A 13,320-nucleotide genomic window follows, 5' to 3' on the forward strand; every position below is an offset into this window, starting at 1 on the left:
AGATATTATAGTATTAAAAGGAGGAAGTGCCTTTAGGTGCTTCAATGAACATTGCCTAGCAAGGTTTGGTGTGGCAGGTAGTTCTTCTTTGAGGAGACTATGATTTCTTGCGGAAGGTTGATCAGCCTTTAGTAGATGTAGAGGCAATGAAAATGATTGCTGCTAATTCATTAATTACTTTTTGCATTTGAAGTGTGTTGTGCATAGAGACCATTATGGTATTAATGTGCATTACTTATTTCTCATTATTAAAAGATGTACATTATACATGAGAGTGTAAGACGCGTTGATGGAGTGTTCAAATGCTTCTGACAAAACAGTAATGAACATCTATTTAAATGTTGTGTATTGATATGTTATATATGGTGCTTCTCTCTCTCGCTCGCTCTCTCTCTCTCTCTCTCTCTCTCTCAGAGAATAATGAAGTGTTGCATGAATCACATGGCTGTGTGTACTCATTAATTCAGTATACATTTATTTTCTTAGTATGTATTGATACAAAAAGTCGGCTTAAGTTTAGCGATTGCCCCTAATATTGTACTACTAATTTCGCTTGAAGGAAAAGACGAACAAAACTCATGACGGTATACTTTAGATAGTGGATGTTGAAATTAGGTTCATCTTTATATTAAATCATAAAGCGGTTTGGAAACAATTGGAGAAAGAAGATGGAGGTTCTGAAGTTTTGTAGGATAGGCATTAGGATTGGTTTACAGGAAGTTGTCTGGATTAGGCACTCACAGGGGAGGGTGAAAGAAAGATACAATGTGCAAGGGTGTAATTTGGTTGCTGCCCGAGCAACAAGGAGTCATCAAACGCACATCACCCTCATGAATATAATGCATAAATAGTTCCTGTAATTACCTGATCGCCAGCCCCCACATCCTCCTCGTTCCGATCTAGGTGAACACCCTGTGCGATATCAGGAGATTGCTGCTCCAGAGCCACTAGAACATTGCAGGTCTTGTAGTCGAAACCTGTTAGGAAACATCAAGCACTGTCAAGTTCATTTAGTAGCATTAGGGCAGGCTACCTGTACGACCCATGGGTTTTCCTCTTAAATGTCCACATGCGCTCACCACATGACCTACATGGCTTTGAAACACCTGCCCTTAAGATTGTTCGTGGTATAAATGGGACACATTCGCAATAAAAGAAACACTGAGGTTCAGCGTCATGTGTAATACATTAGAAGGAATGGGCGGTATCAAGGATTTAAATGGGGGCGGGGAGAACAACAGAGTTGATTTATCTTAACTAGGAGGGAAAAGTATAAGAGGAGATATCTGCTTCAGATAGTTGTGTGTAGATGTATTCACAGCTGCACAATAACGCCAGTTTTTCTTTTACTTTGAAGGAACTAGAAATCGAGCAGCAAAAGTTAATGCCATAACAAAAAATGCAAATATAAATACAGTACACTAGCACAAATTGCCATGTGAATGTCCAATAGCATACAAAATGAAAGCTTTTTTTTCTTAGTTCTCGGGTTCCATTTGCAAAGAGTCTGTTTTTCCCCAAGATTACATGTCATTCATTAGCATGAAAAAATTGAACATTAAAATTGCAAGAATTGCAGCATACTGATGTGGTAGCCCTGAGTGGGAAAAAGTTAATCAAATCCACATTTATCAGCAGTGGCTTGCATAAAGAACCCTCTCTCTCTACTCAGCCCATCCAATCACCCCTGTGAAACACTCCACACCCTACCCCTCTACTAACCAAGCACTCGCACAGAAATAGTTGGCACTCAGTAGGTCGAATCAGAGAGAACTAACCTTTCGCAGAGTCGTCATAGCCAATATGCTTGATAGTGTCTCGTACCACCCGTTGATAGTCCACCACACCAAGGGAGGTGATCTCCCCACATAGCAGCACCATGCCAGTCTTGCATACAGTCTCTGTGGGATGAAGCAAGCGGGAGTGTGAGTGTGTGATAACGAATATCAATTACATAACTTTCATAAACAATACTGCTCAAAAGATTTGCAAATCATTCACAATAAAGCTGGACCACAATGCCCACGTTCAAACTTTGTAACTTCAATTTAAAGTACTGTTTTGGAAATCTGGATTGGAGTATTGTAAACTAGCCCAGAATAACATTTTTAAGGCTGTATATTGATTGGCTAGATACAGTGCATGTATTCTCAGACTGCCACTGCTAGACAAGAACTCTGAATATCCAAATTAGCTTTGTCAAACTAGCGAGCTACAAAAGTCTACATTGTGCTCGCAAGCAGTCCCCAAAAAAATGTTCTGCTCTTCAGCACAGAAGCTCTCATGATCTTGCCCCCAAGGATGCATGAGGGAGGGGCAGGAGAAATAAACATGCAGGCTACAAATTAAAAAAAAAAGGGCAGTAGGTTGTGTGTACTGACACGATAAGGATAGACCTCAAATTTGACTAGCCTGTGCAATTGAAGATACCAGGACTGAAGTTTGGCTACTGGACAAGAGGGCCACTTTACCACTGCAACCTGGTCAGTCACAGTATCAATTTGGTAGAGGGGGGGAATAAATAAGTTAGAGAAGCATTTTTTTTTTATAATCGTTACTAGTTTTCGTGTTGGTAATACAAAATAGGTAGATGTCCGGAATCTTTACTTTTACCTTTATGCCACATGGCAGATAGGGAGACCTCAAATATGCTGAAAATGACAGCTATTATTTATGGACGCTACGAAAAAATACTTATCTAAGATGAAAAGCTTTTCCAGATGATTAAAATAGAAAATACCAAATGAGTCTTAAATGACAAACAAAAATGTGTTTGAAAAGTGGAAATTATTTAACTCTGCGGGGACAGATCCAAGGGCAATTCAAACCAACGCTGACCCTGAACATCTATGGGTGAAGCATAATCTCGATCTGTTTGGAAACCAGGGTAAAGAGAGACACTAACCCTACATTATCAAAGCAAGCCCATGGGTACTTGATTTTGATAAAGTTGGTATTTTCCAGCTCATAAGTAAAGCAAGCAATTCTAGAGCCCCAGGGCCCCAAAGGCCTCACTAATATAATGCTTAAAGCTGATCCTTGGGCATGGGCAGACTTCCTCTAGGTCCTACCTAACATTTAGACACAAGGAAGGGTCCCGGATTCATGGAAAACATCTATAATTGTTCAAATCTTTAAGAAAGGATCTCGGGATAACCCTTCCAATTATTGGCACATTGCATTGCTCAGCGTCATTGGTACAATATATGCGTCATTGGTATGAAGCATTGGATTGCGGAAAGTTTTGACCTCCATCAAGCCGGCTTTGTCAAACAAGTTGGGACTTCCCTGAATGCGTTTCTTCTGAACATTTTTTTTTTTTTTTTTAACATTAGTTTATTACAAAAGAAAGAAAAACTTTTTGTTACATTTGTACCTCAAGTCCTCAGTTTTCACTGACTGAGGTCACTACTTACATTCCAAGTTGTTTAAGTGTAGTGCATCCATAAAATGTATTACTGCACAGGTTAACTGAGTGTTAAAACCTGAGATCAGGTAACACCACCAGGAATCCATGTTTCCTGACTGGGGAGCAAAGCGATCCAAATGCAGACTACGCTGCTCTGTAATGGATTCACAGTCCAATATTAGATGTCTCACCGATTCTTGGCCAAGTTTGCAGAATCTACATTCTGTCCTCTGCACCAATGGATCATTCCTCAGAAACTGTATCTCCCTAGTTTTATATAGGTTGAGTCTCATCCGCAGGAACATATTGCGGTGGTAATGTGATGGGAATTTCGCCAGGTATTTTGGAATTGCATCAAGTTTATTTAGCGCACTTCCAAGGTTTAGGGCGGTTTTCAATTTGTTTCTGCATTCTTCGTTTCTTAACCAGTTGTGATGACGGATTTTTTTCTTCGCAATTTGTGGGCGAAGTATTACAGTCTCTGCCGAAACTCCTGCATCTTCTAATACAAGAAGTAGTTTTCTCTCCCACTCCTTTAATAAGAAGGCAGATGAGTGTTCAGAAACCGAATGTAATATTTCATACGGTTTTACTACCGTATCCATCCGCAATTTCCTAAACATGGAGAATGATTTCCACAGAACTGTTCCATATAGAGCTTCAATACATAGTTCATATCGTATTGCCACAATTGATGAGCTGTTTGGTAATCTCAGCACTTTACGCCAAAAACTACCTTCGAGCTTGTCCCATAGGTCTTCTGGCAGATTCCAACATGTCTCACTCCCAAAAGTTATCGCGGGAATTACCTTTTGAAGGTAGAATGATAGAACCGGTTTTAAAGTAAATTTTCCATACGCTGCATGCAGTTTGGCTCCTTGTAGTGCATACATTTTCATCCGGGCCACCAGGTCTTGGGACCACTCCCATTCTCGAAATGAGGTGTTGAACAAGACACCTAAGTATCTTATACTATTATTTAGCTCGAGAGGTTCATTTTTTATCTTCCATTCAAAGTTACCTGGTCTCTTTGATTTATTCTGGCCCACCTGGATGATTTTTGACTTTTCGGTGTTTATTCGTAGGTCATTTTGCATGCAATATTGCTGGAATTTATTCAGTAGGCGTTGCAGTCCAATAGGAGTAGAGTCCATGAACACAATATCGTCGGCATAAACAGCCCAACTTATTTCATGACCATTCACCAACGGGGGAAAGACTCTTAGATCACTTAATGATAGAGGTAGGTCAGAGATGAAGAGCTTAAATAGCTGGGCTGCTAGAGGGCAACCCTGTTTGACTCCTCGTTTTGTCAGTATCTCATCAGATAAGTCACCTTGCTCATTTAGCCGGACTCTGATGGATGTGTTGGAATGTAGCGCAATCAACGGGGCCAACAGCTCGTTTGGACATTTCCAGGCATAAAGTTTTTTCCACAGCAGGTTACGATTTATACTGTCAAAAGCCTGACTCAGATCTATAAAGGCGAAGTATACTTTTCTCTTACACCTCAGTGCGTCTAGTTTTAGACAGTTCAAAAGCACCAAGTTAAGCTCGACGCCCACGCCCTTTGTGAATCCAGTTTGACGTGGATCGACCGCTGCAACTTCTTCCGCCCAGTGAGCAAGACGTTTCTGGAGAAAAGATCCAAATACCTTCCCAATTGTATCCAAAAGGGCAATCGGGCGATAGTTGTTTGGATCGTCCCGATTACCCTTTTTGAATATCGGAACAACCACCGCCTTGCACCAAGAATCAGGCAGTACTCTTTCCAGAGCAATTCTTTCAAACAAGATACTCATCAGGTTCGCCCATACAGAGCTGTGGTTTTTTAGCATCATGTTCGAAATTCCATCGGGGCCGACTGCTCTGGAAGAGTTTAGTTTCTGAATTGCCCGTTTAATATCTTCCTCTGTGTCTGCCACATTCCATCTTACATCGGGGAGCACTGGTTGGGGGACCTTAATACAGTTGCAATCATCAAATGTGGTAGTGAAATGCATCACCCAGCTTGCCCCACTTACACCGTTTGACATTGCATAAGTGTGTTTAATCCCGCCGGTGTTAATTATCTCCCAAATATGCCTGCTATCTTTTTGCAGAATAAGTTTCAGCATCTGTTCGGCTTGATCTTGGACTCGACTCAAGTTGAAAGATTTCATCCAGTTTCGGTAACGCTGTTTTCTTTTTTGAATTTGTATAATATTACCGGGGTTAGGATCCTTTCTTAAGAGCCTGATGTCGTTCCGAAGATTTTGCTTCTCTCGTTTTATTGTTGGATTAAAAGTATGTTTTACTTCTACGTCATGCCCTTTTCGTTTATTGGACTTCATTTTGTATTGATGTAATAACAAGGTATAATTTATCCTTGCCGTTGTGTCAGTCTCATTTGCGAAACTGGATTTTATCTTATCCAGCTTTGTTGCACTCAGACGTAGCCTATTTCCTCCATTGTTTATAGTGATCTTCTCTGGGTATTTTATCAAGGTTGTTTTTTGAACTTTCAGCCATTTCAGCATTAGTGCGTCATGGTCGCTTTTTTCTGTCTCGATGACTTTGAGAGTAGTTATTTGATCTAAAAAGTTCCTGGATACCCATATATAATCGAGCGTCTTCCTAGAGTCTCCTCTCTTCCAGGTAAAACCTGGGGGGATGTCACCATGAGTGCAGCCATTCAACATAGAGCAATCTCTAAGGGCAAGTTCCTTTGCCCATCTTTCTCCCCGGTCCTGCAAATGATTATTACTTCTCGATACAGTTGTTGATCTTTTTATCAGAGGTTTGTTTACCCAGGAATAATTGAAATCCCCACATATTATAATTGCAGGATCGGTGTATGAGAGTAAGCACTCATCAATTGCAGCCATAACATCGGCAATGAATCTTAATTGTGATATCATTGCTGGATTCCAATAGATGTTCACTATCAAAGTCACCTGGTCCCTGGAATTTAAGGACTTGGAGTTTTGAATTGTCGTGACTTGTGCGAACATGTTTGGAGTCTTAGTTGATAGAATCTTCCAGTCCTCACTGTTACTTATCATGGTTATCAGACCAGAGAAAGGACGGCCAAACAAGTTCTTTCCTGCCGGGTTGAGAAGGACAGTGTATCCATCGCACACTGGGCATTCACGTAACCATGTTTCTTGTAAACATATAATTGAAATTTTGTCCGTTAATTGCCATTTACCTTCAAAAAGATGAGAAAAGCCTCGTGTGTTCCATGATATTAATTGATTATTAATGTCCAATCCGTCCCCACTGAGTTATTGTCCAGTTTGCTTTACATGTCTTTGGCACGATGATCGCTTTATCCTCATGTGGTCCCACAGTTCTTTTCTTCTATTTTCATTCTCTGTTTGTTCCGTAGAAGAAGTGGAAAATCTTTCTACATCCTGGTCATCAGCACATATAATTTCGAAGCCGAAGAACAAAAAGTCAGCAGCAGCCTCCTTTACGGCTTCCTTTAAGGTTCTGGAATTCAGATGTAAGTTTACCCAGTCTAGATGGTCTTCTGACATATACTCAACTACCGCTATATCATCTGAAATAGTAGCTCGAAGAGTCGGAATGCACTGTAATAGTTTTAGTATGTTTCGACGATTCAAGTTTACTTCTTTTTGTTCTAATAGGATGTTTTTGATTTGTATTTTCCAGATGTTTCTCTCAAATGGAGCATTTGACTCTGTGATTTTCAGATTAGAATTTCTGCCAAGCTTTTCAATTTGTGCTCTTGTTAATTTCGGATTAAATTTACCGCTCATGTCATTAGGCTGAGCACAGACAGCTGGCAATTTACCGCTCTGCTCTTTTGTTTCTGTATTTATTGGAATAGGCTGAGGCACCTTTTTGATGCTTTTGCTTGTTTGCCCACTTCCTTGTGGTGGAATGGCCTTTCGAGGGCCCGGTCTAAACTGAGACTCTTTGGCCTTACCCATGTCACCCGATAATTCATCCGCCGTAGAGGCAGCTGCTTCTTTTTCATCGTCATCCTCAATTGAATAGGTTGAAAATTCACATAAGTCAATAGATGATTCAGATGTTTCATCATCCTCACAACCTGAACAGTCTCTTGTTCTTTTCAAGCATCGTTTTGGTTCTCTCGTTGATTCGGTTTCTTTTGTTGAATTATCGGACTCCTTTGATTGTGTCGCCTGGCGTTGAAACATTGACAGGCGTGCCGGTGTTGATAAATTCCGTATGAATTTTTTGCTGCTTGTTTTGCGCGCGCGTTTGGCAACTTGCCTCTGGGTAGAGTGCGTCTGTATATTTCTTTCTCCTCTCTTTTTATCCAGGGGTTGGATTTTGGTCACTTTCCCTGCTGTTGTTGATTTATTAAAGATTCCAAATGAGAGGATTTCAGATAGATTTCCTGGAACAGCTCTTTCCACATCAGGCCCTGGGAGCCGTTCCCCTTGTACTAGCTCCGGCTCTGCTGATGCTACAATCACGACATCATTATTGGTATTGTCGGATGCTACTGTCTGGATCAAGGGATTGATCTGGATCCCCGACGTTTGCTTTTTGCTTGCTTTGTTTGACTTCAAGCCCTTATCACTTACGTCAGGGCTGATTTTCTCAATATTCATTTGCTCAATGACTGGACACACGGTGCCTTTTTTTCCATTAGACAATCCTGCACGTTCACAACAAGGATTTGGGATCATGCCGGGCTTACTATTTGATGCTTCCGTCAATAATGGTACTCTAGGCGGATCATCAGCTCCTACGCTACCTGTCTGGTTATTCGTTGGATTATTATGACGTATCCATTTTGTACATTCGATTACTGCGTCAATTAAGCCTGCATTATCACCATTTGCCCGTCGAGCTAGTTCTCACAATCTACTTTGCCATTTTAGTGATGTTTCAGCCTCGTGGTCCAATCTATGCATTATTACTTGTGAGAAGGTTTCTAATGATGAAATCTTTGCATTGACAGAGGCTAAAAGCGTTAATTGGTCACCCACCGCGTCATGCAAGGATTCATATAATTTCATAAAGGGTAGTAAGGCAATTGATGTTGCGGCCAACACATTATTGTGGATTTGTATTCCGGCCGCTGTAGATAGCGAGCTTTTAGAGGGGAGTTCAGACCCATCTTGTTCGGAGACATCTTGATTGTCTCCAAGGGGAGCTCTTTTTTCCTTTATCCGACCAGACAACTTGGATTTACTCATAACAGCTCTTGCCTCTACATCCTTTAAGCCTACCGAATCCAAGTTTGCATCCGATTTTTGAAGTATTGAGTTTTCTACAGCTGACACGGATCCCTCAGACCTGAAAGATGCATTCCAAGATGAATTTCCTGCTAATTTATTGCCCGCAGATTCTTTTCTGGATGAATGTACCGTTTGCTGTTGTCGAAAGCTATCGTTTAAACGCTCATAGGTTGCTATAAAATCGGCTTTTAGCCTTGTCGCCAGCCTTGCTTCGCGACCTGAAAGTTCTGTCGATGGTACTTCTGTGGGTTTCTTACCTCTGGGTGAGTCCTGTGAATTTTGCATCTGAAATGCATGTGCTTTATTTGTGCCCGCGGCCTCAAGGCAGGCTCGTTGGCTAAGGTCTTTCACCGCCGCTGTGGTAGGTTCAGATGGCATTACATTCGACAATTCAGTCGGCATAGAATCAACACACACACCCCCCGCCCCTCCCCCCGCTTTGATTTTATTAGCTGGTTTAGAGCCAACTGCTTTCATAGTGTTGGAAGATATTGAAGGCATGGGTATGTTTTTTGTAGCAAGAGGAAACATTGGAAAAAAAGGTGCGGACTGTTTTCCTGATCCTCTATAATCCACTAGGGGGGGAGGAAATGAGTCATTGCTCTGAGATAGAACATTTGGAATATTAATACCCAACAGATCGTGGTCAGTTAGTTCAAAGGGAGAGATTTGTGGGGTTTCATAGGCATCAATGTATATCGACGGCGAAAAAGCTTTTTCCGGTTCAGCAATATGGCTCTCAAGTTTATCTAGATGCATATTGTGAGGAGTTGTGATGGCATCATTACTTTCGTTTCCCGTGTACGCAGTCTTCGTCTGCGGGAAACCCATTACCATCTGTGACAATGTGGCTAAAGAGGGTATTTTACCTTTTAGTGGTCGACTAGTTTCCAGACTGTCCACATTTATAATTGACCCAGTTAGATCATTCGTTGCCGACACGTCCGCCAGGCTTACCTCCTTATTTGATCTCTGTGGTGGTTTCCTTCTATGTAGCAGTGATTTTTGCCGAGTCTGCGGCCCCTCCTTCAATATTGTAGTCACCATATTGTATTTATGCTGTATCGTAGCTGATTCCTAAATGTGATGGCGTACAGCAGACTCCGGGAACCAGTATTTGTCTTCTGAACTCCTGATGGATCTTATGCTCACCTCCGCGTAACAGCCGCTTAACAGCCCAGGTGCCTTTACCCCTGACGGGCTTAACGCCGCTCGGGCGGCTGTATCCGGCTTTTGTAGCTGGAAAAAAAGTCACGTGACACAACACGTGACCGCCAATAGGCTCCGCCCCTTCCCTTCCTGGGAGCGAGCACAAGGCTGCTGGATCTCTGCAACTCCACAATTCAGCACGGGGTTCGCTGGATGCTAGGTGCTGGACTGAGTAAGCTTGCCACAAAGGACTCCATTATGAAATCCAGGGCACTTATGCTTTTGGCGTTTGTCGATCGCGAATTGTCGGTTGACTGCCAGCTGCTCTGGATCAAATTAAAAACATGTGGCTGCCCTGAGGGCCTACTCTCAGCCATAAAATCTTTTTACTCTTACACTAGTCTGAGAGTAAGGCTCAAAAATCAAGGTCATCTTTCCAAAAGTATCGAAACAAGTTCTGGCCTCAAACAAGGTAGCCCCTAAGCAACAGAGCAGTTTAACTTTTATATTTCAGACGAATGCTCTTCATTACTTGAAGTTAGATCTTTCCCACGGAAAATTGGCGAGCAACGTCTAGGTCACCTGCTTTATGAAGAAAACATTGTTTTGGCCGATCAAACCCCCATCGGACTCCGACAGCTAAACAAACTCCAGGAGCATGTTAAAAGAAACAAACTCGGGATCAACGCTTCAAAGACGAAAATTCTAATTTTAGACTCGGCCCTCGTGAGGAAAAAAACAGTTCAGTGTGGCATCTAAACAAAGAACGTGTAGAAGTAGTACCCACCATTGTGTATTTGGGGATGTCGATAAATACCAGCCTGAACGACGACCCAAGGACCGCCCAACTGAAGACGAAAATTACCCTTAGCTCCACAAGCACAAAATTTTGCTAAAGAGATTTTGCAAATATTCCATGCTTCCGGTCATTCAATTTTATAAAACCAAAATTATGGCAATAGTCACCTGCGGCGCAGAGGTTTTAATGGCTACGGATGGTGTCTGGTGGACGATACTGGAGGGTAGGTTCTAGAGGAGTGTGTTGGACCTACCTATGTGTACACCAATGCCTGTAATCGGGTACGAATTGGGTCGAACGTCCCTACGTGCAATGATGGAGTGGAAAACTCTAATTGTATAGAAAGTGCCCCACTGATCCCCCAGTCAGAGCGTTTAAGGTTTTTAAAGATGCGTTGGACAGTTCAGCCGAGCCCATTTTAAATAGCTGGTCCTCAGCATGTAATAAGAGGCTGCATACGCTAGGATCCTCAGAACTAGACCTATTGTCCAATCCAGATGCAATTAAAATGAAATTATGGAGGTTCAGACTGAACCTCTTTCCCACAAAAGAAGTCTTGCTAAATAGGAACCAATGGCAAGAATTGGACACTAATTGTCGATTCTGTCACAAACTAGATACAAGCAAAACACTTCATCATGTAACATTGTTATGCGAAGGGTAGAAGGTGAGAAGGACTTTATACTTGGGCACAATAGTCAATAGCTGCAGTTCGATGTCTATAGATGATTGGTGGTTCAAGCTCATAAGCGGTGATAACCTGACCCAAACTATCTCCTTCCTTGGGTTCATGGACAACCTCTTTTCAGAACCAGTTTAGAGGCTGCCTAAAGTAAAAGATGTGCTGTGTCGTTACAGAGTTTCATACGGTGCACCGCTGCCATTTATTTCATGGTCAGCTGTCACTCTGCATCTGAAAGAGTGGATGGGCGAGTGGATTAGGTCCAAAGAATAGTGAATCTGACTGCAAATGGACATCTGGCTTGAGGCCATACATGCAAGCAGGATGCCTTGACTTGATGCTGAAATTGTTAGGAAATGCATATAGTTGTAATACTCTGTTAACTGTCTGCATGCAGTATTCACAATTGCGTACATTTGAATGCTCTAGGGTAAACTAGTGTAGTTGATGAGGTGGAATTGCTGAACCAGTTTTCTCATTTGCTCCACCCTTCCCTTTCTGCCCTCACCCTCTCACTTTTGAAACGGGCCCACCACTCGGCAGATTGCCCAAAAGGCACCCCATGTTTACCTTGCTAAGTAAACCGGGATAGTTGGCTGTATGTGCCCTGTAGGGTGGTGGCAGCAGCCATATATCGTGGAAAGCCTTCGAACGCACTGGCCTGACCATGTTGAATTGAGAAGGCTGCATATTGCGTATCATAGAGCCCTTAGGTGGTACACCTGCATCAGTATTCCCGAAAGAGTTGCACAGGTAGACTCGTCGTCTAAAAAGAAACATGCATGCTACAGACTACAGTGGCTTAGGGAGCCCAAAGCAGGCAAGGCCAGAGCTGGCAAGTATTTGTAAAGGAGATCTGAAATTCAAAGATGAATCCACATCCTCCGTTTTTGAATGCAGCGACCTCCAATAATTAAATGGCTGGCAAACATTTGAACCGATGCAGGTTTGCGATTGGAGGCCGCCGACTAAACTTCCAGTATTGCTTTGAGATCAGCTCTGTGTCTATTTTAATTTCTGAGAGGATTTTTTGATTCTTAAAGCATTGAGAAGCAAACGGCACCTGAACACTACCCGGGTAAGCTCTGCTGCAGCAACATGGCAAGATCACACAAGATCTGTGGGCCCCAGCTTCCTCATCTGAAAAGAAACCGTGAGCCCACGCGATCCCCTTCACCCTGTGGGACCAGTTGGGTTGGCAACTTCCAAGACCCCTGTACTGCCAGAAGCAGCCTAGCTGCTTGCCCTCCAACATCCAGACCCAGTGGTGGACATAACAGGTGACTGAGGGGAGTAAACTGAAGTCTACAGACATTTGGTTGCAAACGACTGCTTTTAAAAAAGAAATCTTCATGTAAGAACCCCAAGAATTGATCGCAGCCTTGCCTGGTGTGCCACCGTCTGCACCACCACGTTTCTGGACTTGTCATCGGAACATCAGCTCACTCTGGTCTCTGACCAGCAAAAGCCGTGCTGAATGTAATGTTCCCCCTCCTTTTCTTCACTAGCAGATTAATGGGGCATAAATATCACCCCTTACTCGGTGCGAGTGAAGCAACCCATACACTTAGGGGAGAGGTGGGAGTTTAGCGGAGTTCTCATCCTGTATTTGTTGTGTGTGTAAAGTGATGTGACAGTGTGCTTTTTTTCCCCAGTAGTGTTTTTTTTTTTTAAAAAAAGTGCAATAAAAAGCCCTATAATTTAGAGGCCGTTTTTCAGGAGATGCGACGAAGTGGCATCTGTGAGGTTTGGGGATGAGTGGGGTGAACCTAGGCACTAACGCCCCATCCTTGAAGCAGACTTCGGTGGAGGTATGCTAGGGAGCTCCTGGGCCACCCATCGCTAGCTTCATGTATAGAAGGCGCCCCCGCCTTACGAGCCAAGCTCTTCTTTGAAAAACAAATGCAATATCGAAAACGCATAAGGAGTCCGGTTGCCACAGTGAGAGGCGTTCGCGAGCATGGTTTGCAGAGCAATGTGCTGGCCCTGCTCATACCAGTTAGCGGCTTCCTGCGATCGTCGGGAGTTTATGCCACGTGGATTCCGGAGGGTTGCTGCA

The 13,320-nt window shown here is 42.8% G+C and overlaps 1 protein-coding gene across 2 annotated transcripts in view; it reads right to left on the minus strand.

Moving 5' to 3' along the window:
* LOC138472790 (S-adenosylmethionine synthase) overlaps nt 1-13,320 on the minus strand; it is a 327,300-nt gene that overhangs the window by 223,404 nt on the left and 90,576 nt on the right. For both annotated transcript variants that reach the window (XM_069611138.1, XM_069611139.1), the window contains exons 3-4: nt 1,779-1,901; nt 865-977 (exon numbers count right to left, since the gene is read on the minus strand). In XM_069611138.1, coding sequence (XP_069467239.1) covers nt 865-977; nt 1,779-1,901 — 236 coding nt within the window. The remainder of the gene's footprint in view (nt 1-864; nt 978-1,778; nt 1,902-13,320) is intronic.

This window comes from Ambystoma mexicanum, chromosome 8, assembly GCF_040938575.1.
Source record: "Ambystoma mexicanum isolate Mex_15411 chromosome 8, UKY_AmexF1_1, whole genome shotgun sequence".
In the NCBI taxonomy this organism is placed as follows: Eukaryota; Metazoa; Chordata; class Amphibia; order Caudata; family Ambystomatidae; genus Ambystoma; species Ambystoma mexicanum.